Source organism: Dermacentor silvarum, chromosome 4 (genome assembly GCF_013339745.2).
Source record: "Dermacentor silvarum isolate Dsil-2018 chromosome 4, BIME_Dsil_1.4, whole genome shotgun sequence".
Lineage (NCBI taxonomy): Eukaryota > Metazoa > Arthropoda > Arachnida > Ixodida > Ixodidae > Dermacentor > Dermacentor silvarum.
Window position 1 is genome coordinate 217092128 of NC_051157.2, and position 26057 is coordinate 217118184.

Genomic DNA, 26057 nt, shown 5'->3' on the forward strand with positions numbered 1-26057 from the left:
AACAGAGCGCCTGAACAGAACATTGGCCGACATGCTATCCATGTACGTTGATGTGGAACACAAGACATGGGATGAAATTTTACCATACGTGACGTTTGCTTATAATACCGCTGTGCAAGAGACCACCGAGTTTACACCATTCGAGCTCGTTTACGGACGTCGAGTTACAACCCCCTTAGACGCCATGCTCCCGGTAGACCACGGAACCACAAGGAATGACACCACTGAAGAGTTCGTCGAAAAAGCAGAGGAAGCTCGCCAGCTTGCTCGGAATCGCATCCGCACCCAGCAGAATACCGACGCCTGCCGTTACAACCGGACCCGACGGAACGTCCAGTACTCACCAGGCGACCGCGTGTGGGTGTGGACACCTATCCGACACCGTGGGCTCTCGGAGAAATTGTTGCGCCGCTATTTCGGCCCCTACGAAGTCGTACGCCGGCTCAGTGATGTGAACTATGAGGTGGTGCCTCAAAGCTCTGACCCTAGTTCGAACCGACGCCGTCCCCGTGCTGAAGTCGTCCACGTAGTACGGATGAAGCCGTACTACGCACGCGAGGGATAAGCAACTCTCACAAACCGCTTCAGCATTGTGTACATTCCTGTATGTCTCTTTTTTTTCATGTTGGCACCTTTGCCCATATTGCGCGCCCCATGCCCTTGAAGCGACCGGGTCGGTCGCTTTAGAGAGGGGAGCAATGACGCGAAATAAGTTGGCGCGTGGTGACACTGGCCCCTTGAGGCGAGAACGACGAAGTTCGTGGTTGCGCGCGCGCTCTCCGAGGTCCAGCCATTATTAAAGGCTGACGTGTTTTTTTGCCTATCTGTTGCTGGTCAACCATTCTAGTTGTACTAGCTGGGTGACAATATTATGCGTCAAACAAGACAAATAAACACGTTGCGGAGTCAGAGATAGTAAACTTTGCGCAGAGAAAGACAGATGATCTAGGCAAGAACAAAACTATGATCGCAGACATCATTATATGTACTCGGGCCATGCAGCGGTCCCGACAGCACCATACAGGTAGAATAATAGAGGAATAATGCAGAAATCAGTACGAAAATGTGTAATTTAACTGCCTGCACAGCGGCAACAATTATTCTGCACCCAAAATTAAAGGAGGGTTTTGCTTCGTTTCAAAAAAGAAATAAAATCAGGTAGCTAAAAAGGAAAGAAAAGGACAAGCGGAAGACACAGATGATGCGGCAAGTTACTACCCAATATCCGAGTGTATTTTTGGCAAACGCATCGTGGGCCGGGCTTTCAATGAGCAAGGTCGGTCAAAATTGGTTATTGATGTCCTCGTAATTTTCGTATTCGCATGATAATTTTGATCATGATGCTAACTGCTAGAATAAACGGCTAAAATTTCTGCGGTTTTAAAAGCTAACGAACAGTCATACGTTCTCGTGATTACGAGCTTATGGACCTGAAGGAATAGAGCTCTTTAGTTGCATTGATTTTTGCTGCGTCGCTATCTAAAGGACAAACTTCTCTCGGCGGGGAAGTTGAGCGAAGCGGTCAATGACTTCGGACACGTTGATGCCGACGTCTTTGTGGGTGTATAGAAGCACCAGTCTAACCATGCGTTTCACAGACATTGTGGAGCGCAAGTAGTTTTTTTAGTTAACTCTTGTAAAAAAATATTCTCTCTGCGCTGGCAGTGGTCACTGGAAGGGTGACTAGAATCTGGAACAGTTTGTACACATTTACATAGAACCTGCAGTCGCAATGAGAGATGGGCATCTATTCCGGTGCTAAAACTTAAAACACTCCCTCGATGTCGTTGGCATCCTTGTTTAGGTACTTTGCACAAACAGTAGGCTGTTCGATTCCGGCGATGTCCGTCGTTTCGTCAGCAAGTACGGAGAAGCAGCCTGCTTATGCAACTAGGCTTTCTTTGATAATTTCGCCACAAATTTCTATAATTTGGTTTTGTGCATCTGGGCTTAAATACGAGGCATTACTGGGGCAACTTTCCAAATGGTCCTTCAGATATGTATCTCCACAATCAGCTCGCATGCGAAGAAGCGCTCTGAAAATACGTGTATTTTCAGGGAGGCTATGCTTGAATCCATAGGGCCACTGTCCCTCTGGCCAATGAAAGCCAGACCTTGTAGCCCGCAAAAAGAATTTCCTCAATAATAGGCCATTTCCTTTCTCCGGTTTTCTCAAATTTTACTTTGCCTGCCCTGGTCCAGCTGATCGATCACATTGGGCACGCGTCCTGAAAATGTTTGGAGAAAATTATCAGCTGCTAGCTCACAGTCACGGTAATATTTACTATTTTCGTGTGTGTGGAAGATTGCGAGCGCGTGCTTTCATTTCTGGAACGGCTTGGACACGAGGGCTCCAGTGCACGCATGTTGGTCCAAGTTTATAACAGCATTAACCCCATAAAGTTCCAGAATTGAAAATCTTTTGAAGCACGCCTTTGGAAATGTCAGTGCACCTTTCGCGTCAAAAGTTTATGAGAACTTTACACCCATAAAATTTGGAATTGAAATCCATGCGCTCCGTATATAGATTCCGCGGCCGCTGCGAGATGCCGCAACGCGCCCGCTCGCTATCGAAAAGCCCTTGAAAATTTGTGCTCGGATGGGGCTCCTTGCGTTACGTGACCCCAGGTGCCACGAAATCTACCACAGGTGCCACGAAATCCAGCCCGAGTTCGCAATGTTCGTGCCGAAATGTCTTTCGAGCGTGAAAAAGACATTGTAGACAGAATGCAGAATGATTGAACATAGCTCGCCTGCACGAACATGTCGCAGCCTATGACACTAGGACACCTGAACAATGGAGAATTCTGCACTCAAGAACGAATTATGGTCAACAAATGCTTCGACATATACTTCCGACTTCACCTCAGTAACCTCGCCTTACGAGAAATAGACCTTCTGTCCTTATGCAGCCTGCACAACTACTTTCAGTCAAACTAATCCTTGTTGTTTAAGGAGTTTGTTCATATGCAATACTGTATGACTTTTCCCTCCTTTATTTGCTTTAGTTTATGCTTCACTGAATATAGTGCTATGTTATGTTTTTTTCCTATTTTTTTCCTGTTTTCGTATAATAAGACTTTATTTATGTAATCTATAATGCTCATGTATAAATTCAATATTTCCTTGTTAATGCAGACTACTTGTTTTTCTAATTGTTAAAGTGTATTACTGCCTGTCTCGCATACAAATTTTTTTTTAATTGACACCTGCCCATCTGTTTACTCACATGTGAGCGCCCGACGCCCTCTGTTGCCTTTGATGGGTTTTTGGGCTGGTCAAGTTGCCTGCGTGCAACTTTTTATCCAGAACCCCACCATGTCATTCTTTTCATGGGAAGTAATTATTATTATTATTATTATTATTATTATTATTATTATTATTATTCCCGGCGTCGGTGGTAGTTTTGGTCGGTGGTGCATGCCGGCACGGAAAAATTTCGGGGGGGGGGGGGGGCTGAAGCCCCATCAGCCCCCCCCCCCCCTGGCTACGTGCCTGGTACGTAGGCAGCGCTGCAGAAGCTTCACCCTTGAGCGTCCTGGAATGCCTTGGACTGAAGGACTGGACAAAATACGCCAAGTGGAATCAGGAGGGAATGCTTACTGCAACATAACTTGAAATTGCTGACCGTGCAAACTAAATACCAGATGCACAGTTAAAGCTAAAACCCAGGACCAATACAAACACCATTGGCCTCATTTAGAATTTAAGCACAATAATAACCAGCAAGCATGACATTGTTAGGGAGATCACTGGCTGTGGCTATATACTGTATTTTTTATCTACTGTACCAGAAATGATGTTGATAAAGTTTACCAGCACAGTTGGCATGTTATAAATTTTATTACTGTAGTAAATGTTGGAGTCTAGCAAGGGTGTTAATTATGCGTGTAATGAGAGGACATTTCTGAAGTATAATTCAGAGGAGTGTGTTTTCCTTATTCCAACTTTACTGAAAAAAAAGTAGTTTTTCATCTGACATAAGACTGCTTTGCTGCACTTTGTTTTATTTTCCTTATCTTGTATTTATCCTAGATGGACTAAAATGAGGTTGGGATGTAGCATATATGGCTTTCATTCATTAGCACTTGCCTTTGCCAGTGTTAACAATGAAAGTTGGACGCAGTATGCATGTCACCTGTGTCAAAAAAGAGCTGTAATGTAGCCGATGAAATGTTGAACAGTTCTATCTTTCTCTTCATTCGGAGCATTACTAATAAATCTTTTAAATCTGTCGAAAACATCTCACAAAAAGCTGTATGACAGTGTCATATGAATTTTTGAAAGTGCAATAATTACTTTAAAGGTGAAATCCAAAATATACATTACAGGGAAACACCAGATTTTTGCAAAGCAGATCAGAACATGAATGAACCCAGGCACACATATGAGAAAATGTCTTAAGCTAGCTCTGTGATCATTAAAACAATCAAACATCCCAGGACATGTGAGATCTCCGAGGGCTCATCAGCGATGTCTGAATCAGTCAAGGACGCGCTAGCAGATGTAGCAGTACCCTCTGCTAGCACATCAGACAAGCCCTCAGAGATGTCCATATTCATTGTGGCTTGAGAGAGACCTGCCTGAATATAAGAAAAGCATACTTCACTTCAGGAATAGTGGGGACATCTACCACAGTCATAAAAAAGGTATGATCAAACTGGAAACTTGCATTATGGCTGCATAGAGCTGTGCATCAACTTACTGGGTCATCTTGATGCTGTTATATTCCCGTCGATGTAGCTGCTTCACTTTAAGGTAGACTCATTGCTGTGGCATCGTCCTTTGCAAGCGTCTGCACTTAAAGAATTACCCACCAGATATTTTTAAGGTCCAACAATAACATTTGCTGTGGAACGGATTTACACAACCTTTGCAGAGTCATGCGAAAGGCCTGGCATGATTCGTGCATGCTTTCCCTACACACCGCATCCCCTTGTGTAGAAAACTATGTTCAATCTAAGTGTGCTTGTAAAATACACATACAACTAATTGAATCTCGGGGAAAATGGAGCTGTAGTAACTTCTCAGTGCATGTTTTACACAAAAATATCATAGACATAGCTGTGACACATACCTAATGTAATGCCCCCTCTGTAATGCCTCCAGTCCTTCAGGGTACTACTCATAAATGAATGAAAATGATGTTCACGCCTGTAATTTAACGTAAAACTGCGTTATTTATTCTTGCAACTGTCATTTACCTGTTGTTTAAGATATGTCAACCAACAACATATCTTCTGAAAAAAAAAGAAAATGATATTTAGCCTCAACATGGGGAGTGATTGAACTTTGCATCATGATGTTTGAACCTTGCACTCACAAGCCGAGTTACTACGAGCAGAATATTCTCTACAAAATTATTGTTCTTGGTGTAACGTGCCGTAGTTGGAGTGATAAGACTGATTACGAACGATTGTGTCGGGAACGCACACGGGTTTATTTGTGCTACATCGCAGCCATCTTGGAAGCTCCCCTGTTCTCTACCAGGGTTGCTTTCCTACATTACAAAAGGTGCTATGCATGGACACTACATCATCCCCTCAGGGAAGGAAAATTCAGTTTTGTTCAAAAACATAGTAGAAAAAATAAAAATGCACTTTTGTTCACACATAGTCTTTCAGGCGCTCAGGTCGTTGCCTTGTTCGTTGGGGGTACCGCTGTGAGGCGGTCTTGGTAGTTGCTGGTGGAGCTTCACCAGGAGTAGCTGTGCGGTGGCTTGGAGGGTCACAGTTACTTGGCACAGCTGCATCGTCCAGATCTGGCATGTCGGGCTGGTCCTGGTGTCGTTCCATTTGAACTGTGCTCGCATCTTTGAAGAAGCTAGAGTTGCGACAAATCGACACTCCATCTCTGGACGCTGTGATTTTGGAGCCAGTGACTTTGGTGATTGTGTATGGGTGGGGGTCATGGTAAGACGAGAACTTGTTTGACCTGTCTTGTTTGCAGATGACTTGTTGTCCAACATGCAGCTGGTTGTGACTGGTGTGTCTCTGAGAATCGACGTACTGCTTGTTGTATGCTTTTCTTCGGGTGTCATTCTGTCTCGCCTCAGAGTGAGCTAAGTTCTGAGTATCAGCAGCAAGTGTCGGTAGAAGATTCCTCATGGGTCTCCCAAATAGAAGTTCAAACGGAGACTTTCCTGTGGAACCATGGGGCGTGGACCTGTAAGCCAGGAGGAATGACTGAAGCTCATTGGTCCAATCCAAGTGGCTGACACGACTTGCGAGTATTGACTTCTTGAGGGTGCGCATGAATCGTTCGGCTTCCCCATTAGCCTCTGGCCACCGTGGAGTGATGCGGTGATTCTTGAATCCTAGCTCGCTAGCGAACTCTGCAAAACCCTCACTCTGAAAGGGTGGGCCATTGTCCGACTTTACAATTTCCGGACAGCCGAACTGAGCGAATATAGTGCGCAGTTACTTGATGACTGTAGGTGCTGCAAGAGTGTGTAAGATGCTAACGACTGGGTACTTGGAGAAATCATCCACAACTACCATGGCATACTTGCCATCAGGGAAAGGGCCAGCAAAATCTAACGACAGTTCTGTCCACGGGCCTTGAGGAAGCTCCTGAATTGGCAAGGGGTCTCGATGGTGTACGGGTGTGTTAGTTTGGCATGCCAGGCAGCTCTTAACTGTCTGGTCCACTAGAGAGTCTATCCCTGGGAACCACACCTTCTCACGCAACAGCTGTTTTGTCTTGACAATGCCTTTGTGGCCTCGATGTGCAAGGTGCACCGCCTTTGTGTGAAGTTGTGCTGGCAGTACTATCCGCGTGCCTCTTAACACAAGGCCTTCTTTGGAGACTGACAGTTCTGTCGCAACGCGAGAGAAAGGCTGTAGAGTTGTGTTCTTCCAATGTTTGCCTTTCTGGGGTTGCTTTAGGGCTTGCTTGAGTGAGTTGATCACCGGGTCAGCTAACGTCGCTTCGGTTACCTCCTTCATGGTCATGGCACGAGGTAGGCTGTGAGACACGATGAAGTTCACATACTGCTCAGCGACAGACTCCATGCGCCGAAATGGTTCTGTGGAGTTTACTGGGTGGCGGGACAAGTAGCCAGATGGGTTGCTTGGACCACTAGTGTGTTGCACTTCAAAGGTGTATTGTTGAATTCGAAGTGCCAAACGCTCTAGCCGTGCTGAAGGCAGGGAGCGAGGGTTGCTGAGAATACTGACCAATGGCTTGTGGTCCGTTAGTAGGTGGAATGCTGTCCCATACAGGTAGATGTGAAAGTGCTCAATTCCCCACACTACAGCCAGCATTTCCCTTTCAATTTGAGAGTAGCGTGCCTCCACAGGAGAAAGGGCACGACTCCCATATGCTACCACCCTGGTTTCGCTTCCGGATGTCTGCGTGAGAATGGCACCTAGGCCATGAGGAGCAGCATCTACAATGAGTGTGATGTCCTTTCCTGGGTCAAAGTAGGCAAGAGCTGTGGCCTCGGAAAGCTTTCTCTTCAGTTCGTCCAGGGCATCTTGCTGTATGTCTGTCCAACACCAGTCCTCTCCTTTGGCTGCGAGTTTCCTGAGTGGTTGGGTGAGGTGGGCCAGATTCGGTATGAACCAACCACAGTAGTTAACAAGACCAAGGAGAGATTTCACTTCACTGGCACTGGTGGGTGGTGAGGCACCGATTACTGCAGACACCTTAGTGGGGTCTGGTTGTACACCTTTGTTTGAGAACACATGCCCGAAAAAGGTAAGTTCCTGTTGGTAGAATTTGCATTTCTTGACGTTCAATGTGAGGCCACTTGCAAGTAGACATTCCAGTGTCGCCTTCAAAGCTTCATCGTGCTCTTTCTCAGTCTTTCCATACGCCAATATGTCATCGCTTACGTTGAGCACATTGGGGATGTTGGTTAGAACCTGACGGATGGTGTCCTGGAACACTTCGGCTGCTGAGTTGATTCCGAAGCAACTCAGCACTCTTGTATCGGAAGAGTCCAGCATGTGTAGAGAATGTGGTGATCACACGAGATGATGCATCAAGTTCTAATTGGTGGTATCCATCTTTCAGATCAAGTTTAGAGAATAAGATGGATCCATTCAAAGCAACAAGGATGTCGTCCACTGTCGGTGTGACATGTCTCTCACGCTGGATGGCTTGGTTAGCACAGCGCATGTCGACACACATTCGAATATGCTCGGGGTCATGTGGTTTCGGTACTGCCACGATTGGAGATACCCAAGGGGTTGGTTCTTCAGTCTTTTCAATTATGCCGAGGGACTGTAGCCTTTCAAGATCTTCTTCCAGTGGCTTTCGCATGGAGAAGGGGATGCGTCTGTGAGGTTGTGCTAGTGGTTGAACAAGGGGGTCAACATGGAGGTGTACTTGGAAGTCCTTTAGACAGCCCACTCCCTTGAAAAGGTCTGGGTAGGCCACTCTCGGATCCAGTCTGTTTGGCACCCCTCCCACACTGTACGTGATCTGGACTAGTCCTAGACGGGAAGCTGCAGAGAAACTAAGTAGTGGGGTACAGTCTCCGGACACAACATACACAGTTTCATGGCTGCTGCTGTTCTTGTAGGTGATGAGAACATCTAACTTTCCGAGTAGCGGTAAAGGAGAATTTGCGCCATAAGCAAATACTTTCTTGGACGTCTTGGACAGCGTTTCCGTGCTCAAACGCTTTTTCAAGCTATTCGAACCGATGACAGACACGGTAGCACCAGTGTCAATGGTAAAACGGACGGTCTCACCATCGAGTTTGAGATCCACCTGGGGAGAGGCCGTGATTGGGCGACAGTGAGAGGAAGTCATGAAGACGTGTTCATCACTGTCAGGGCTGCTTTCCCGCACGACTGCATGCACGGTTTTGCGTGTTGAACGACACACACTAGCAAAGTGTCCAAGTTTGCGACAAGCATTACACTGTTTGCCAAGACCTGGGCAACTGGAGCATCCCTCACTATGAGGCCATGATTTTCCACAGTTGTAGCATGTTGCGTCTGTCCTTTGATGGCGCGGAGGCTCGCGAGGCCGTGATGGCGCTTTCCCGTGGTACTTCGGTTGATGAGGTCGCGAGGTGCGCTTGGAGTTCACTGCAAGTGTAGACGCTGAGTTTTCTTTGTACTGCTGACATTCTTGCTCGATCACAGAGATGTTGTGCTCGACCTCTTCAAACAACCTGCCTTGTTTGAGAATTCCTTGCAAGTCGAGGTCATGCTGCATGGCATACCGGCGTAGACGTGTTGACACTGTAGACAGGAGGATTTGATTCTTGATTTCGGTGTCGGCATCGGCGAAAGCACAGTGCTTAACTAGCTGTCGTAGTCTGGCGTAGAACGCGTCGAGTGATTCGTTTTCCATTTGCTTGGCTTGACGGAAGCGGTAAATCTCGAAGGTAGGGTTCACTCGGGGTGCAAAATAGCCATCGAGCTTTTTGCGTGCTGCGGTGTAGAGAGGCGTTGCGTTGCTGGAGCCATCGGTGCTTGAAACGGTAGACGCAGTTGCGGCTGCGGGAGAATCAGGTAGCGAACAGTAAATGTCATAAACTTCTTCACCAACGTAGTGTAGTAGTAGGGCCGTCTTCCGGGCGTCGGCTGTGATGCCGCAGGCTACGATGAAGTTTTCGAAGCGTTTCACCCACTTCAACCATTCGGTGCCGACGTTATTGGCGTCAGTGGCACGCGCGTCGAAGAAAGGAAACGAGGGAAGCATGCTGTGCGCCATACCGCAAAGTAGAAGTTCGGTCGATGTGTGCTGATATCTTCATTCCGTTTAAAATAGTTGCTAGGCAGCCTTCACGTAGTTCAGACGCATCCTCGTTGCCATTGTAACGTGCCGTAGTTGGAGTGATAAGACTGATTACGAACGATTGTGTCGGGAGCGCACACGGGTTTATTTGTGCTACATCGCAGCCATCTTGGAAGCTCCCCTGTTCTCTACCAGGGTTGCCTTCCTACATTACAAAAGGTGCTATGCATGGACACTACACTTGGCGACTATTGCAAAACTTAGTATGGTATTTGAAGACTAATCTTTCATGGTTTCTTTAATAATTAGTTTTATTGCAATTTTGATTGTTTTCAGCAACAATACATGCAAAATTCAGTCAATAATAATTTTTATAGCAGGAAATGTAATTCTTCGACAATAAATAGTTTCACATCGTGGGCTTTTTAGGAGTGTACGCTAGCTGATAAAAGTACTTTAAGGAGAAATAAAGGTTTAATTGTGGGAATTAAGACAAAGTTGGAAAAAATGACGACTTGTATTGCACCACTATATTTCGTCAGTTCTAATTCACACGAGCACATAGGCACTAGCGACTATTTCAGTTTCATTTTCATAAATAACAGAAACGTTCATTGTGCTTACCTATGGAAGGACAGACCATCGCGCCGATTTTCTGTTCGATTAGGGCATCCTGGCACACAACACTTCATCACGCAGGTGCGCCTGCTGCTGACGGGAGTTCTCGCCGGTCTGCTAAGAGGCCGAAGACTTTGAGCAGATCTAGCGCAACGGTGTCGACTGCGGTACCTTAACTACGGGCCGGCACGGCCCTAAATATTGTTATGTGTGGAAAGACACACACGAAAGAGGTTATTTACAATATATTTACACTGTAACCAAACCGCCAGGCCGACACCTACTCGCGCCAAAAGTCCAGACACACTTCATCGTCTTTTTCGCGGCGAGTCGTCTCTTCAACATCTTTCGATGCTATCGTAATACTACCCCCCCCCCCCCCCCGGCGGCAAAAGCGCCGTCACGGTGCTGTTAAATATCCAAGGTGCTTGGAGAGGTGTAGGGTTGGAGTCGGGCGACGTGGACAATATTAGTGGTTGTCACAGCGGAGGACGTAGTGGGCGGGGCTAGAACGATTTCATAGGTGACATCGGTCACTTGGCGGAGCACGCGATATGGTCCTGTGTAACAGGAGAGCAGTTTTTCACAAAGGCCAACTTTACGTGATGGTGACCAAAGCAACACGAGGGTTCCGGGCGTAAAATGCACATCCCGGTGACGGAGGTCGTAGCGTTGTTTCTGTTTTATTGCGATAGCAATTATATGGACACTTCAACTGGATTTCTGCCGTCGGCGTCGCCGTCGCCGTGAGGTTCCGTATAGATAAAATCTTCGCCGCGCGCCGTATGCCCGAACGGAAGCGTGCGGGGACGCACGCTATCACGGAGAGCGAATGCACTCAATCTCCCACGCGCAAGCAAGGAAGCGGAAAGCCAGCGCCGGAGGGAGCGGGGGGGGGGGGCGCTCTTCTACTCTGCCAACAACCGCGCTCGTCGCTCGCCCGCACCGTCTCTTATCTCCACACGGCTCTGACCTTTATGCGCTGTGCATTCGCCGCTCAGTTTCCGTTGAAGCGATAGACCGCACGTACCTTCGCCCGCTGCGGCGTATGCTCTTGCTGCCAGCGTTTTGACAGTCGTTGTCTGCAGTCATTCAGTGTGATCTATTCATGTTTGTTTGTGCGCACTCACACCACGCTTGTTCATTCGTTAGTAATAGTCGGGCCACATTTTCCAACGCACGCTACACATGCAATGCTGCCCGGATCGGCAGTGCAGCGCTACAGGTGTGTCCCTTCGCACGCGCTGCCCACGGGAAGCGCTTCTCATCAACACCACCGTTTCACACGCGCCTTATCGTGGTCATCGAGTTTCTCTTCATGTCGGTCTACTTACGCCGCAGCACACCTGCTTACTTAATCAGCTCATGCTTACTACCATTCATATTGCTACCAAAGCCGCTCACCTTACTTCGTATGACATTGCTGTGTTGGTATCGCATTCATTGCTTCGCCCTTAGGGCGAAACTGTGACATTTTTTTCTTGAGACACTTGCAGACGAGCACGCGCACGTTGGCGAGCATGGTCAGCACGGGCATAGTCGCTAGTCGAAGCTGTGGTGGACGGAAGCACAGTGTCTAGTGGTAGCGTCGGTTCTCGGCCATACAAGAGGTAAAACGGGGAAAAGCCAGCAGTTTCATGACGGGAAGAGCTGTACGCAAAGGTAATGTAAGGTAGAGCCAGGTCCCAGTCACGGTGGTCGGCTAAAATGTATTTCGATAGCATGTCTGTAAGGGTGCGGTTCAAACGTTCAGTGAGGCCGTTCGTTTGTGGGTGGTAGGAGAAGGTAATTTTATAGTGTATTGAGCAGGCACGCATGATGTCGTCAATGACTTTGGACAAAAACGTATGGCCACGGTCGGTGAGCATTTGACGCGGAGCACCATGCATCAAAATGATATCGGGTAGGAGGAAGTCCGCAACATCAGTAGCGCAACTGGTCGGAGGAGCGCGTGTTATGGCGTAGCGGGTCGTGTAGTCCGCAGCGACGGCAACCCACTTGTTTCCTGATGTAGATTGCGGAAATGGGCCGAGAAGGTCTTAGCCGACACGATGGAAGGGCTCGGCAGGGATGTCGAGCGGCTGCAGGTAACCAGCGGGGAGCTGGGAAGGCTTCTTACGTCGTTGGCAAAGCTCACAAGCGGCGACTCGTCTCTTCAACATCTTTCGATGTTATCGTAATATGTTCGGAGTCTCCGGCTCGCCAGTCCATCCTTGGGCACAAGACGGGACGAATTTTTTCCCCGTAGGGAAACAGTCGCTTCGGACCCTGTACGCGCGCTGAATCGCCTGCACATGTTTGCGGGGCCGAAATGCATCATTGTTTCCCAGAAGACGTCCCCAAACGCAACGAATCGTCGTCGGAAGGGCGGCTTGGTTGCCTTCACACGTTTGCAGGGCGAAAGGTTCTGTCGTTTCTCTGAAACCACACCGAAACGCAACCAGTCGTCCTTGAGGGGGTCCTCCCGGGTTGTTGGGTGCAATGCCGGTTAACCGACGCCTTCGTTCGCAACAGCCTTGGCGCCTGTCTGCTAATTAAGCGGCGAGACTCAACTGCTTCACACACTCAAATTCCTTCAGTAACCTCGGCGCGCGTTTGCCACGCCGAGTATGTGCGCATATTCCGAAACCCCAGCAGGAGACGAAACCGAAGCCACCGATGCGAGCCGAGTAAAATCTACCGCTTGCCTATCACGTGAGGGCCTATTTCCCATCATCCCATTCCTCTAAATATTTTTATGACTAGGCTTCAAGATCCTCACGTGACGCTCCCTCCTAGTTTTTTTCCTTCCTCCATGCAGCTTAGATTAGAGGCGTGATGGTAGGCGCTGCATACTCCGCTGGGGGGCGCCACTGTAGCTCGCGCGGACTCCGCTCCTCAAATCCTCCTCCCGCAACGCCGCGATGAGTGCCACGGACAGCGCCAGCGTCAACGCCAGTGCCAGCGCCGTGGACAGTCCCGCGGAGAAGAGGGCTCGAGCCGCTGCCACGAAACGGCAGCGGCGACAATCCGATCCCGAACTTCGAGTCGACCCCATGGCTGCTTCGCATACTACTCAGGGTTCCCCTACGGGAAGATGGTGTAATTTTTTTGCCCTAGTGCCAATCCCTCGCACAAGAAAACAATAACCCTATAGGATAAGGGTAACTCTGATGCCATAAATAATGAACTTTGCACCTTTTTACCGATATGAGGCCAATTTTTACCATCGTTCTGTTCAGGAAAACTGGCTTACTATAAGCAGAAACTAACCCTGCTAATATACATGTTCATCCCTAAAGCTACTATCCATGTGAACAGCGAAAAACCACGGTTAAACAAAATTTTGCACCGTCTAGATAACAAGAAAAAACGTTTATTCCGTAATGCCAAACTTAAAGGCGGCGCCCAAAACAAGGACAAGTATTATGCAGCTGAAAAAGCTTAACTCAGAGGAATCCGTAACGCCAAACTCGCTTTCTTCACCAACGATTTGCCTAATATGTTAATTAATAACCCCGCAACTTTTGGCAGACAATTAACGCCCAAGCAGTAGCTTCTACCACTCTTACTAACGACTCTGGAGAGGTTATTTCAGACGGTGAATGTGCCGATGCTTTTAACAAGGTCTTTTCAACTGTCTTCACTAAAGAAGTAGACATTTCATTACCTATGTTTTCATCTCGTATCACGTCTTCCATGAATGAAATCAGCTTTTCTGTTGATGGTATCTCATCCCTCATCGAAAAGATCAAGTTGTCATCTGGACTGGACGGCATCAACGCGAAACTGTTGAAAAATATAGGGCACATTGCTTCGGCTTATATTGTTTTCGCAATGTCTTTCAACAGGTATCATTCCAGATGACTGGAAGTCGTTCCCATCTTCAAATCCGGTAACAAAAACTCACCTCTGAACTACCGACCAATTTCCTTGACTAGCGTACCTTGTAAACTCATGGAACACGTCATTGACTCTCACATCATGAATTTCTTTGACTCTCATACTTCTTTCACCATTCTCAAGACGAAACTCAGCTTGTCATCTTTGTTCATGACCTTCATGCTAACCTTGATGTTAACGTACAAACCGACTCCTTATTTCTTGACTTCGCGAAAGCCTTTGATGAAGTACCCCACAAACGCCTAATTTTAAAATTATCCTTCGTAAACGTGCACCCGATTGTACGAAATCCGATAAAGGAATTCTTGACTAAGTGTTCACAAGTAGTGTTTAGAAATAAATTATCCAGCCCACTTCCAGTGTGATCGGGGGTGCCTCAAAGCTCTGTCCTCGGTCCTCTTCGGTTCCTAATATACATTAACGACCTACCTTCACATGTATCTTCTAATATCCGCACGTTTGCTGACGACTGCGTCATTTACCGAACCGTTACTAGCCCATCTGACCAAACGATTCTACCACAATATCTCGACCACATAGTACAATGGTGTGATGACTGGCTAATGTTCTAAAACCCTACTAAATGCAAACTCATTTCCTTCACTCCTCGTGAAATTTCCCTTCACGTCGCTTATAGCATAGCTAACGTTCCCGTTGAATCAGTAACTACTTATAAATACCTAGGAGTTACCTTATCTAACAGTATGTCCTGCAACACTCACATGCTAAAGTCACGTCATCTGCTAACAGAACTTTGGGTTTCTTAAAACGTTATTTACGTAACGCTCCGAGACACGTATAACTACTTGCTTACAAATCATTAGTCAGGGCTAAGTTAGAGCACGCATCTCCCATCTGGAACCCACCCGAAGTAGGTCTCACTAATACCCTAGAATCCGTTCAAAACCGTGCTGCTAGATTCATTCATGCTTAGTATTCATATGAAATCAGTGCTTCATCCCTCAAAGCCGAGTGTAACGTATCACCTTTGTCTTGTCGCCGACGCATTGCAACCCTCTCTCTATTTCACAAGTTCAATCACTCGCCACTTAATTGCGCTCCTTACATTATCCCTGCAGCTCACATATCTTTTTCTTTTTTTTTTGCGATAAAGACTTGCCGTTAAGGCATAATTCTTGATGTGTATATGTGTATTATATGTGTGCTGTGAGGCCTGTGTTGTGTATGAATTGAAGCAGTGTTTTGTGGAATCTGTTATCATGTATCCAGCGGTCATAGCTGGTTGTCACACTGTAGCGGAGGCCGGCTTGCAGTAGGAGACGCGAGCGTTCCGATTGTAAACCAGTACATGTCCATATTAGATGGTATGCATCTGCTTCCATCACAGGGACGGAGCAGTATGGACACGTAGCACCCAGTGGTAAATGCGACCAGTTCCACCTTGAGATCACAGCCGGTGTAAGGGCCACCCCGGCCCGAAGCCTCCTAAGCACAACTTCCTCCGCCCTAGTAAGGTGAAGGGGGAGGGAGCAGACACACGGGGGGATAAGAGCACGTGTGTCCTGCCGGAGAAAATTTTTACGGGCTCGGAGCGAGTTAAGGGGTTGAGGTGGGAGGGGAATAGACGGAAGGTCTGGATTAGGAGGGCAATGTGCCTGCTGGTCAGCAGCAATGTTGTGAGGGTTCGCTGCATGGCCTTGAATCCAGTGTACCTTGACGCAGGTAGCTGTTTTTCTATTCATCGTGTGTATTGTCTCGCAGATTTCCATCGCCTTGTCAACCTTTTTCAGTTCCTGAATAGCCGCTAAAGAATCAGTGAAGATATCTAGTTGTTTGATGGTAGGCAGCTTAGATGTCGCATCTTGCACAGCGTCGTGGATGGCTTGAAGTTCCATTACTAGAGCGCTGGCTTCCGTAGATAAATAGCGCTGGTGGCCGCTGATGAAATTATGCGTTGTACTGAGGAATGATGTCCTCCCGCCGTCTGGGAGAATAGCAGCATCCGTATAGACTTTGCAGGTGTCAGCGCATGATGCATCGATGATATTGTGGTCGTCAATAATACCTGTTGTATCGCTGCGTCGTAACTTCGTTGGCTTATTAGTTGTGATGCTGGTGAATTCCCAGGGAGGCATTGGATAGGGCTGATTGTCAATACGAGAGCCGCGTTGAAAATGAGCATGTAACGCAGCGACAGCCGGAACAAGTTGCTTTTTTATTTCACGTGCTTTTTCACGTTGCGAAATTAGCTCTGCAATTGTGTTGAGCTGGGCATGTTCCTGTAACGTTGGTATCGGAGTGATGCGTGGTAGTGCTGTGATTGTGCGCATAGCATCGCGATTAATCGTTTCTAACTGTGCCAACTGTGCCAAAGTTAGCCGTTGAAATTGTGCCTGATATAAAATTCGTGGCTGCAAGACTGCACGTACCAGCCGTCGAGCTACGTCAGTACGAGCTCCAGCTGCTTTTGCTGCAATGCGACGAATAAGGTGAAGTGTTTTTGTCGAAGTCTGTCTGATTTTACGGAGCCAGTGTGCACCACCGCCGGAATGGTGAATATCGAGACCCAGTATGCGGACCTCCGAAGCCTCAGGGATTGTCACTGCGCCGAGTTTAAATGTAAAGGGGCGCTGCGTGATTCTTGTGCGTCCTTTCTTGTTGGCCACCACAACATAGCTTGATTTTTGGGCGGAAATGTCCAACCCTGCTTTCCGAGCGTAGTTGTGCAGAACATCAAGGGCTTCTTGAAGCTGTTGAGTTTGTCGAGATACATCTTCATGTGCGGACCACAAAGTGACGTCATCCGCATAGATTAAAAACTTCACGTCTGGAATCTGGTGTAGTTGCCAGGCTAGAGGTATTAGAGCAACGTTGAAGAGAAGAGGAGCTAAAACTGAACCTTGTGGGACTCCTCTGTTCGATGTGAAGTATCCTTCTTGCCTCCCATCTACTCTAATCGCAAATGTGCGATTCTGAAGAAATGAGTAGATAAATCTTAGGACCCGCGGTGGAAGTCCCAGGTCGATGAGGTTGGCAATAATGATTTCATGGTCTATATTGTCATAAGCTTTCGTTATGTCAGTTGCTACTACCGTGCGCACAGCGTGGCTGTGCGGTGAAATCTGTAAAACATCGTCTGATAAGATAGAAAGACCGTCTTCAGTTCCCAAGTAAGAACGGAAGCCAACTTGAGCAGGATGATATTTATCATGGCGTTCAAGCCACCAGGAAACACGTGTGGCCAGCATCTTTTCAGCGAGCTTGCAGACAGTTGAGGTTAGCGAAATTGGGCGTAAAGACTGCAGGTTATTTGGAGACTTTCCTGGTTTCGGGATCGGGACAACAATTGAATGCTTCCAGTCAGGTGGAACGTTTCCAGTCTCCCAGACTTTATTAATAGCCTGAAGAAGTGCGTCGAGAGCTGCCCCTTCCATGTTCTTGAAAACCTCATAAGGAATACCATCGGGTCCAGGTGTTGTGCGTTTCTTCGAAGATTCAATCGCCGCTATTAGTTCGGCCATGCTGAAAGGGCTGGATATTTCGGATTCATCAGACTCATCAATTTCAGGGCAGTTTACAGGTGACGCGTGATCGTACTTCGGGAAAAACGCTCTAGCAGCGTGTTCTGCAAATTCATGTGGCGAACTTTGCATCGCTAACCTAACGCTCGCTGCAGGGTCAGGTTGCTTATGACCGCGTTCCATTGACCGGAACGTACGCCAAAGTGCTCTGTTTCCAATGCCCGATCCAAGATTCTCGCAGCACTCATACCATCGTCGTCATCACATATCTAATCGCACTGGTCATGCGCTGCAAGTTTCTCGCCCACCTGCGCGTACTAAAACCATTTTATGCTTCATTTTTTCCCAGAGCAGCAAAAGACTGGAACGGCCTTTCTCGCAACATCGCTATCACCTGCCCATCAAGCTTTATGCATAGCATATCAAATGTATCATCGCACTGATCGTTGTCAACAATATTGTGTGTAAAAAAAAACCCACCCCTTATGTAATACCCCCTCGAGGGTCTTTAAGGAAATAAAAATGAAATGAAATGAATGAATGAAATATCACAAAAATCGCAACATAGCACAAAAACAATAATAACGGAGTGACTTCTCAAGCAGCATCTGAAATGTTTTCTCTTTATTATGTTGCCTCAGTGTCTAGGATTTTAGAAAGGCATAAATAATTTATAAAAATATTATTTGGTTAAAAGTGCAGAATCGTGATATTTTTCTTGTTTCCAGGTCAAAGAAATATAAACTTGATAGTTTCAAGAAAACTTCTTGGCCAAGTTGCCGCTTAGGCTTGCCGTACATTCTTGTTTCGAATGCGCTTCACTGTCCTTCCCCCGCAGGGGCGTCTGCGTCAGCAGGCGTTTGGTGAGTTGCGCCACCACGTACCCGAGCACATGAGGGTTGGACCCTCCCGCGAGTAGCCGTGCGCGGCTTCGCCGTGTCCGGGGAAAAGGGGATCCTGGGGGTTGAGCCGATGCCGGGTGTTCGGACCTTTATGGCCCCCTGGCGGAAGCAACACACCTCTTCGGCCTCGGCTTCACGTAGACGGCACCCCCGGACTGACCCACCCGGGGGAAATCGGCAGTCGCCTTTTCCTGTCCTTCTCTTCAATCTTCGTCTTTCTCGTTCACCTTTAATCTTTCCTGTCGTCTTTTCTCTTCTATTTACTTCCAACATTCCTGGTGGCGAGGGTTAACCTTGTGTGTTATAACCACCCTTGGTTATACGTATTTGGTTATAGTAGTGGCGTACAGCTGGCGTTTTGCAGGACCAGTCTTCTCCAGGTCCTGCAGCGTCCCCTCGTTGGGCTCCTTGGTGGGTGGCTGGCGTCGCTGCCGAAAAACTCCATACCTATGGCTGAACAATTCCCCCTACTCCCTGATCGCCGTCTGAAAAGAGGGCGCACCGAAGATGTGTTCCAGTTTTTTGGACGACAAACACAGAATTTCCCCCGATTTCATGTTATTCACTCTGAATCCTCAGACAAATCGGTACGATCAATGTCACCTTTCCTTGTTTCAAAGTCTTTGACTGATATTTTTGGACCAGGCTACAAAGCATCTAGGATGGCAAGCGGGGATCTCCTCTTGGAACTCCGTGATCTCAAACAATACGAGAAACTGCCCAATCTAGTGTCATTTGGAGATGCCCAATTAACAGTAACCCCACACCGTACTATGAATACCACCCGCGGCGTTGTCTCAGATGATGACCTGTTGCAGCTGAGTGAGGCTGAACTCCTTGAGGGTTTCAGTGATCAGAATGTCATCAATGTTAAACGGATTAAAATGAGGCGAGATGGGAAAGAACTCCTGACCAAGCATCTAATACTTACTTTCAACTCAAGTGTCCTGCCCGAGTCCATCGAGGCCGGGTACATCAAGCTTCGTGTTAGGCCATATGTGCCAAATCCCCTTCGATGTTTCAAATGCCAGAGGTTCGGCCATAGTTCGCAGAACTGCCGAGGCCGCCAAACTTGTGCGAAATGCAGTGCCCACGAACACTCCTCGGAGTCTTGTGAAAGTTCTCTACATTGTGTTAACTGTGATGGGGAGCACGCCGCATACTCGCGGTCGTGCCCATCCTGGAAAAAAGAAAAGGAAATAGTGACAATTAAGGTAAAAGAAAACATAACTTTCAAAGAGGCACGAAGGCGGGTGACCTACCTGTCTAAAACCAGCTTTGCCGATGTGACGCGTCAGGGGGCAGCGTCGCAGCGGCTTCCGGCTGCTGTCCAGCCCACGCGTAGTGAGCCGGCGGTGAAGCCATCTGCCCCCCCCGGCGACTGCAGCAGGCGCTGCTCCGCCACCCCAGCAGAAGGGGCCATCCACCTCCGGGCTGGTGGCCTCCAAGGTTTTGTCCCTCGAGACGAGGCCTTCATTGCGAACAAACCGCTCTCAAGAGCGGGTGTCCAGCGCTCCACAAGAGCCGATGGACACATCTTCCAGCCAGACGGCGCAGTCAGCGCCAAAGGAGCGGCGAGAATCTCTCGACCGCTCCAAAAAAGAAAAAGCCCGCATCACAGGGCCCGACAAGGGCTCTGTAAGTTAAGTTAGTGTTTTCACACGAGACACACAGCACAAACATTGTCTGCAACATGAACACACAGATACTACAGTGGAACGTCAGAGGATTACTTCGTAACCTCGATGACATCACAGAACTCATCTATAAATATAATCCGAAGGTGCTGTGTGTCCAAGAAACACACTTAAAGCCTACACAGTCCAACTTTCTGAAGCAATATGCCATTTTCCGTAAAGATCGTGACAACGCTTCTGCCTCGTCCGGAGGTGTAGCCATCGTTGTAAGTAAGTCTGTTGCTTGCCAACAGTTCGCCCTACACACGCCTCTCGAGGCTGTATCTGTGCGAGCAATTTTATTCAACAAGCTTATAACCATTTGCTCCATTTACATACCACCCAACCATCACCTCAGTAAAACGGAATTTTACAGCCTCATCGACCAGCTCCCAGAGCCATACATTATCACTGGTGATTTTAATGCTCATCACACTCTTTGGGGAGACTCGCGATGCGACGCGAGAGGTCGATTCATTGAGAATTTTCTTGTTAACTCCGGTGCGTGCCTCTTCAATAAGAATGAGCCAACATATTACAATATGCACCATAGTTCTTATTCATCAATAGACCTGTCAATTGGCTCTGCCTCACTTTTCCCTGATTTGGAATGGCATGTTATTAAAAACCCATACGGAAGTGATCATTTTCCAGTAACGCTAAACTTAGTAACCGAACATGACTCCCTTCCGCATGTCCCACGCTGGAAACTAGCCTCAGCTGACTGGGAATGCTTTAGGGAATCCACGTACTTATCACGAGATTTTATAAAGAATTTTACTATAGATCATGCCGTATCATATTTTACTGCTTTTATCATTGACGCCGCTGAGAAGTTCATTCCTCAAACAAGTGGCACTTCATTCAAAAGACGGGTCCCCTGGTGGAATAACGATTGTAGACAGGCACGAAGGAGACAAAATAAAGCTTGGCGCAAACTACGTGAATGTCCTACGGCTGAAAACCTAATAGAATTTAAACATGTTAAATCCCAGGGAAGAAGGACGCGAAGACAGGCTAAGAGAGCAAGTTGGGAGAGGTTTCTCTCAGGTATCAATTCGTATACTCAAGAGGCAAAAGTATGGGACCGGCTAATGAGGCTAAAGGGAAAAGAAATTCATCCGTTGCCGCTAGTGAATGACGAAGCGAACAGCTTGGAAGACCAAGCTGACGCTCTTGGCGAACACTTGCAGCGCGTGTCTAGTTCAAATAATTATTCCGAGGCATTCCTAAAATACAAACAAATCGCAGAACGCAAGGCTATTGACCACAAATGCAGACAGAACGAACCCTATAACATGCCTTTTAACATCGCCGAATTGAGAGCCTCCCTGACTGCATGTCGGAGCTCTGCACCAGGACCCGACAGGATCATGTACGACATGATTAAACACATTCACAGTGACACTCAAATAACGCTTCTCGCACTTTTCAATGTTATATGGGCTACCGGATACCTACCTACTGCATGGAAAGAATCCCTTGTCGTTCCGATTTTGAAACAAGGTAAAGACCCCACATTAGTAACAAGTTACCGCCCAATAGCCCTCACAAGCAGTATCTGCAAACTCTTTGAAAAAATGATAAACCGTCGCCTTTTACACTTCCTTGAGTCAAACAAAATTCTTGATCCATATCAGTGCGGCTTCAGAGAAGGACGGTCTACAACCGACCATCTCGTGCGCATCGAAGCAAACATTCGTGATGCCTTCATACACAAACAATACTTCTTGTCCGTGTTTCTCGATATGGAAAAGGCGTACGATACGACCTGGCGTTACGGAATCCTGCGCGATCTGTCGGCAATGGGCATCCGTGGTAATATGTTAACCATTATTGAAAGCTACCTACACAACCGCACATTCCGGGTTAAAATAGGTAATGCACTGTCGCGTCCATTTATACAAGAAACTGGTGTGCCCCAGGGAGGCGTGCTCAGTTGCACACTCTTTATCGTGAAGATGAACACACTTCGTGCCTCATTACCACCGGCTATTTTTTATTGTGTCTATGTGGACGATATACAAATGGGCTTCAAGTCCTGTAACCTGGCCGTGTGCGAGAGACAGGTACAGCAGGGGTTGAACAAAGTTTCTAAGTGGGCAGACGAAAACGGGTTCAAAGTTAACCCCCACAAAAGTTCTTGTGTTCTTTTCACAAGAAAGAGAGGCCTGATCCCAGATCCTTGTGTAGAACTGTGTGGACAGCAAATACCTGTGAACAAAGACCACAAGTTTTTAGGCATCATACTTGACTCTAAGCTAACTTTCATTCCGCACATCAAATATCTCAAAACGAAATGCCTAAAAACAATGAACCTAATGAAGATTATATCTCACACAACATGGGGCAGCGACAGGAAGTGTCTATTGAACCTTTATAAGAGTCTGATTCGTTCACGACTAGATTATGGGGCTGTAGTATATCACTCTGCCGCCCCAAGCGCACTAAAGATGCTAGATCCCGTTCACCATCTAGGTATCCGCCTGGCCACCGGTGCTTTCAGAACAAGCCCTATTGAAAGCTTATATGTAGAATCGAATGAATGGTCACTCTATCTGCAGAGATCATACACCAGTTTCACATATTTCCTCAAAGTACACTCTAATCACGAACATCCGTGTTTTAAGACCATTAACGATTTGACGTGTGCTACACTTTTTCGTAATCGACCCTCTGTGAGACAGCCTTTTTCACTGCGTGTGAGGGAGCTTAGCGTTGTAATGGATGTCCCACTCCTCGAACATCGCATAATGCCTCCAGCTAAACTGCCACCTCCTTGGGAGTGGCAGCCGATACAGTGCGATATATCCTTTGTAAAAGTTACAAAGTACGCAGCAGACCTCGAAATTCAAATGCATTTCCGTGAACTCCAATCCAAGTATTCGTGTACAGAATTCTACACCGACGCATCAAAGTCGCACGCTGGCGTATCTTACGCGGCAATTGGCCCCTCTTTCTCTGAATCGGACGTATTGAACCCTTATACAAGCATCTTTACTGCAGAAGCCTATGCAGTGCTGTCTGCGGTTAAACACATTAAGAAATTAAAACAACAGACTGCAATAATATTCACGGACTCCTTAAGTGTCGTAAAGGCACTAATGTCTATAAGAATACACAAAAATCCTGTTTTTATCGAGCTTTACACATACCTGTGCAATATTTATTCATCTGGTAGACATGTGACAATATGCTGGGTTCCTGGCCATAGAGGCATTGAGGGTAATGAACTGGCAGACAAAGTGGCCACATCAATTACATCTCAACCTATTAATCTTACCGCTGCTATTCCTGCCACAGATCTCAAGCCTTTTTTGCGAACGAAACTGCGAAACCACTGGCAACGCTTGTGGGACGCCGAAACAAATAATAAGCTCCACTTTATTAAACCACAGTTAGGTTTCTGGCCCTGTGCTACAAAAACACGACGAACTGATGTCCTATTCTGTCGTCTCAGAATAGGACACACATATGGCACTCACAATTTTCTGTTGACTGGTAACGAGCCTCCAACATGTGGTCGATGTGGTGAGAGGCTGACCGTCCTTCATGTCCTCCTGGAGTGTCGGGAAGCCGAAACCGAGAGAAGAAAACATTTTCCTCTTGCATACAGCTATTGTGTCCCGCTCCATCCCTCCATGTTTCTCGGTAAAGAACCACTTTTTACAACTAAAGCAGTCCTCGCATTCTTGAACGATGTAGTCCTACATGTCATAAGCCCAATAAATTCGTAGCGCATCCTCTCTCCAGAGGATGCCGCTGTGACAGTAGTTCAGTATAGCACCTGCCTCCAGGCCCTTGTGGTTCAAGGGCTCTGTTTAGGCAGCAGTGCTTTTGTCAATTACTACATGTGAAATCACTTGAATATCTTATCACCCTTTTTCAATGCATTCTTCATTTGCATAGTAAACGTCATTGAACATTGTCATAACCTTATTACATGTAGATTTTACGCTCTTTACAGCGACTATTTTTAGGCCCCTTTACAGCCACCCTCATCCACGCCTCATAATTCACTGTTCATGTACCAATGACACGCCATCATCATCGCCTTGGCGCTCTTTGGCCACATCTGGCCCTTGCGCCAATAAACCCCACTAATCATCATCATCATCATTCACTGTCCTTCCTCTGTCCTTTTTTACGTTCTAAACAACGCGCCTAAACAAGATCGACAGTTTCGGTTCCTGAAATTTTGCGCATTCTGACAATTTTTAATTTCAGAAATTGACGGCCTCTAAGTAGAGACTCTGCCAGCTACAGTCACTAGAGTATAACTTTTTCGTTTGAACGGAACAAACTTCATCAAACTTGGTGCAGCGGTTGCCGAGAAATACACTTTCTTCTTTTCCACATATTTACCGAGTTCCTGAAACAAAGCTATCTCTTAAATGAGAAGTATTGCATGATCATGGTTGCTAGGACCTAGTGACACTGCCGAAATCAGTTTTTTGTTCTTACACCCGTTTACACATTCTCATCATCATCAGCCTATATTTATGTCCAGGGTTGGACTAAGGATCTCCAATTACCCCTGTCTTGCGCTAGCTGATTCCAACTTGCGCCTGCAAATTTAGTAACTTCATCACCCCACCTAGTTTTCTGCCGTCCACGACTGCGCTTCCCTTCTCTTTGTATCCATTCTGCAACTCGAATGGTCCACTGGTTATCCATCCTGCGCATTACATGGCCTGCCCAGCTCCATTTTTTTTCTCTTGATCTCAATTAGAATATCGGCTATCCCCGTTTGCTCTCTGATCCACACCGCTCTCTTCCTGTCTCTTAATGTTAGGTCTAACATTTTTCGTTTCATGGCTCTTTGTGCGGTCCTTAATTTGTTCTCGAGATTCTTTGTTAGCCTCCAACTTTCTGCACCATATGTTAGCACTCGTAGAATCCAGTAATTGTACAGTTTTCTTTTCAACGACAGTGGTGAGCTCCCAGTCAGGATTTGGCAATTTCTGCGCAACGCAATTTTATTCTTCTGTAAATTTCCTTCTCATGATCAGAGTTCCCTGTGAGTAATCGACCTAGATAGACGTACTTCTTTACAGACTCGAGAGGCTGGCTGGCGATCCTCAATTCTTGTTCTCTCTCCACGCTATTGAACATTATCTTTGTCTTCTGCATATGCATCTTCAACCCAATTCTTACACTTTCTCGATTAAGGTCCTCAATCATTTGTCGTAATTCGTCTCCATTGTTGCTGAATAGGACAATGTCATCTGCAAATCGAAGGTTGCTGACCCACTGAACACAAGACGTTTTGTAGCCGTCTTGGACCAGCCAAAATGAACTAGAACGTCTACAACTATTCAAGATGGCTACAAGACGTCTTTATATGCACGTCTTGAAGATGTCTTGCGAGGGACGGCTTGAAGGTGTCTTGTTAAGCTGTTTTAAGCTATCATCTTGCTAAGACGGCTACAAAACGATTTGTAAAAACGTCTCGAAGATATCTGTGCGGATCCTTATCCAGGTATATGTATACAATATGCATTTCAGTTCTTTCCGCTGCTTTATACGGTTGTTATATATTTAGCACCCATACTGGCCACGCAGTCTGTACTTAAAAACATGTACATGCACTGCCTTTCCTTTGGTTTGTCATATTACCATCCTGTAAGGTGTACAATTCCATTGGCTGCGCTGTACGTCCGGTCGTAGCGTCTATACGTATTTCAAGAAGAAAAAAAAAACATGAAGCAAACGTAAAAAATGTGCTAGATTGAAGGCAGCATACATGCAAGACCTAAGGCCTTTAACCACGTTAATTGAGGAAACTGAAAAAGTGA

General features: G+C 46.9%; 1 protein-coding gene across 1 annotated transcript; it reads right to left on the bottom strand.

Moving 5' to 3' along the window:
- Positions 1-5606: 5606 nt before the first annotated feature.
- On the bottom strand, positions 5607-9710 carry LOC125945132 (uncharacterized). The gene is made up of 3 exons (XM_049666706.1): positions 8097-9710; positions 6465-7900; positions 5607-6350 (listed from the first exon to the last, which is right to left on the bottom strand). The coding sequence occupies exons 1-3, from the start codon at positions 9673-9675 to the stop codon at positions 5607-5609; spliced, it is 3759 nt and encodes a 1252-aa protein (XP_049522663.1). The 5' UTR covers positions 9676-9710.
- Between the last annotated feature and the right edge of the window lie 16347 nt (positions 9711-26057).

Bases quoted from the DNA above. Each gene is read 5' to 3' on its own strand.
- LOC125945132 (XM_049666706.1), bottom strand. From the start codon at position 9,675: ATGGCGCACAGCATGCTTCCCTCGTTTCCTTTCTTCGACGCGCGTGCC. The intron at 7,901-8,096 runs GTGAGAGACATG...GAATCAACTCAG, and splicing joins TGCTAACCAAGCCATCCAGC to CAGCCGAAGTGTTCCAGGAC. The intron at 6,351-6,464 runs GTTAGCATCTTA...CCACCCTTTCAG, and splicing joins ATTTCTCCAAGTACCCAGTC to AGTGAGGGTTTTGCAGAGTT.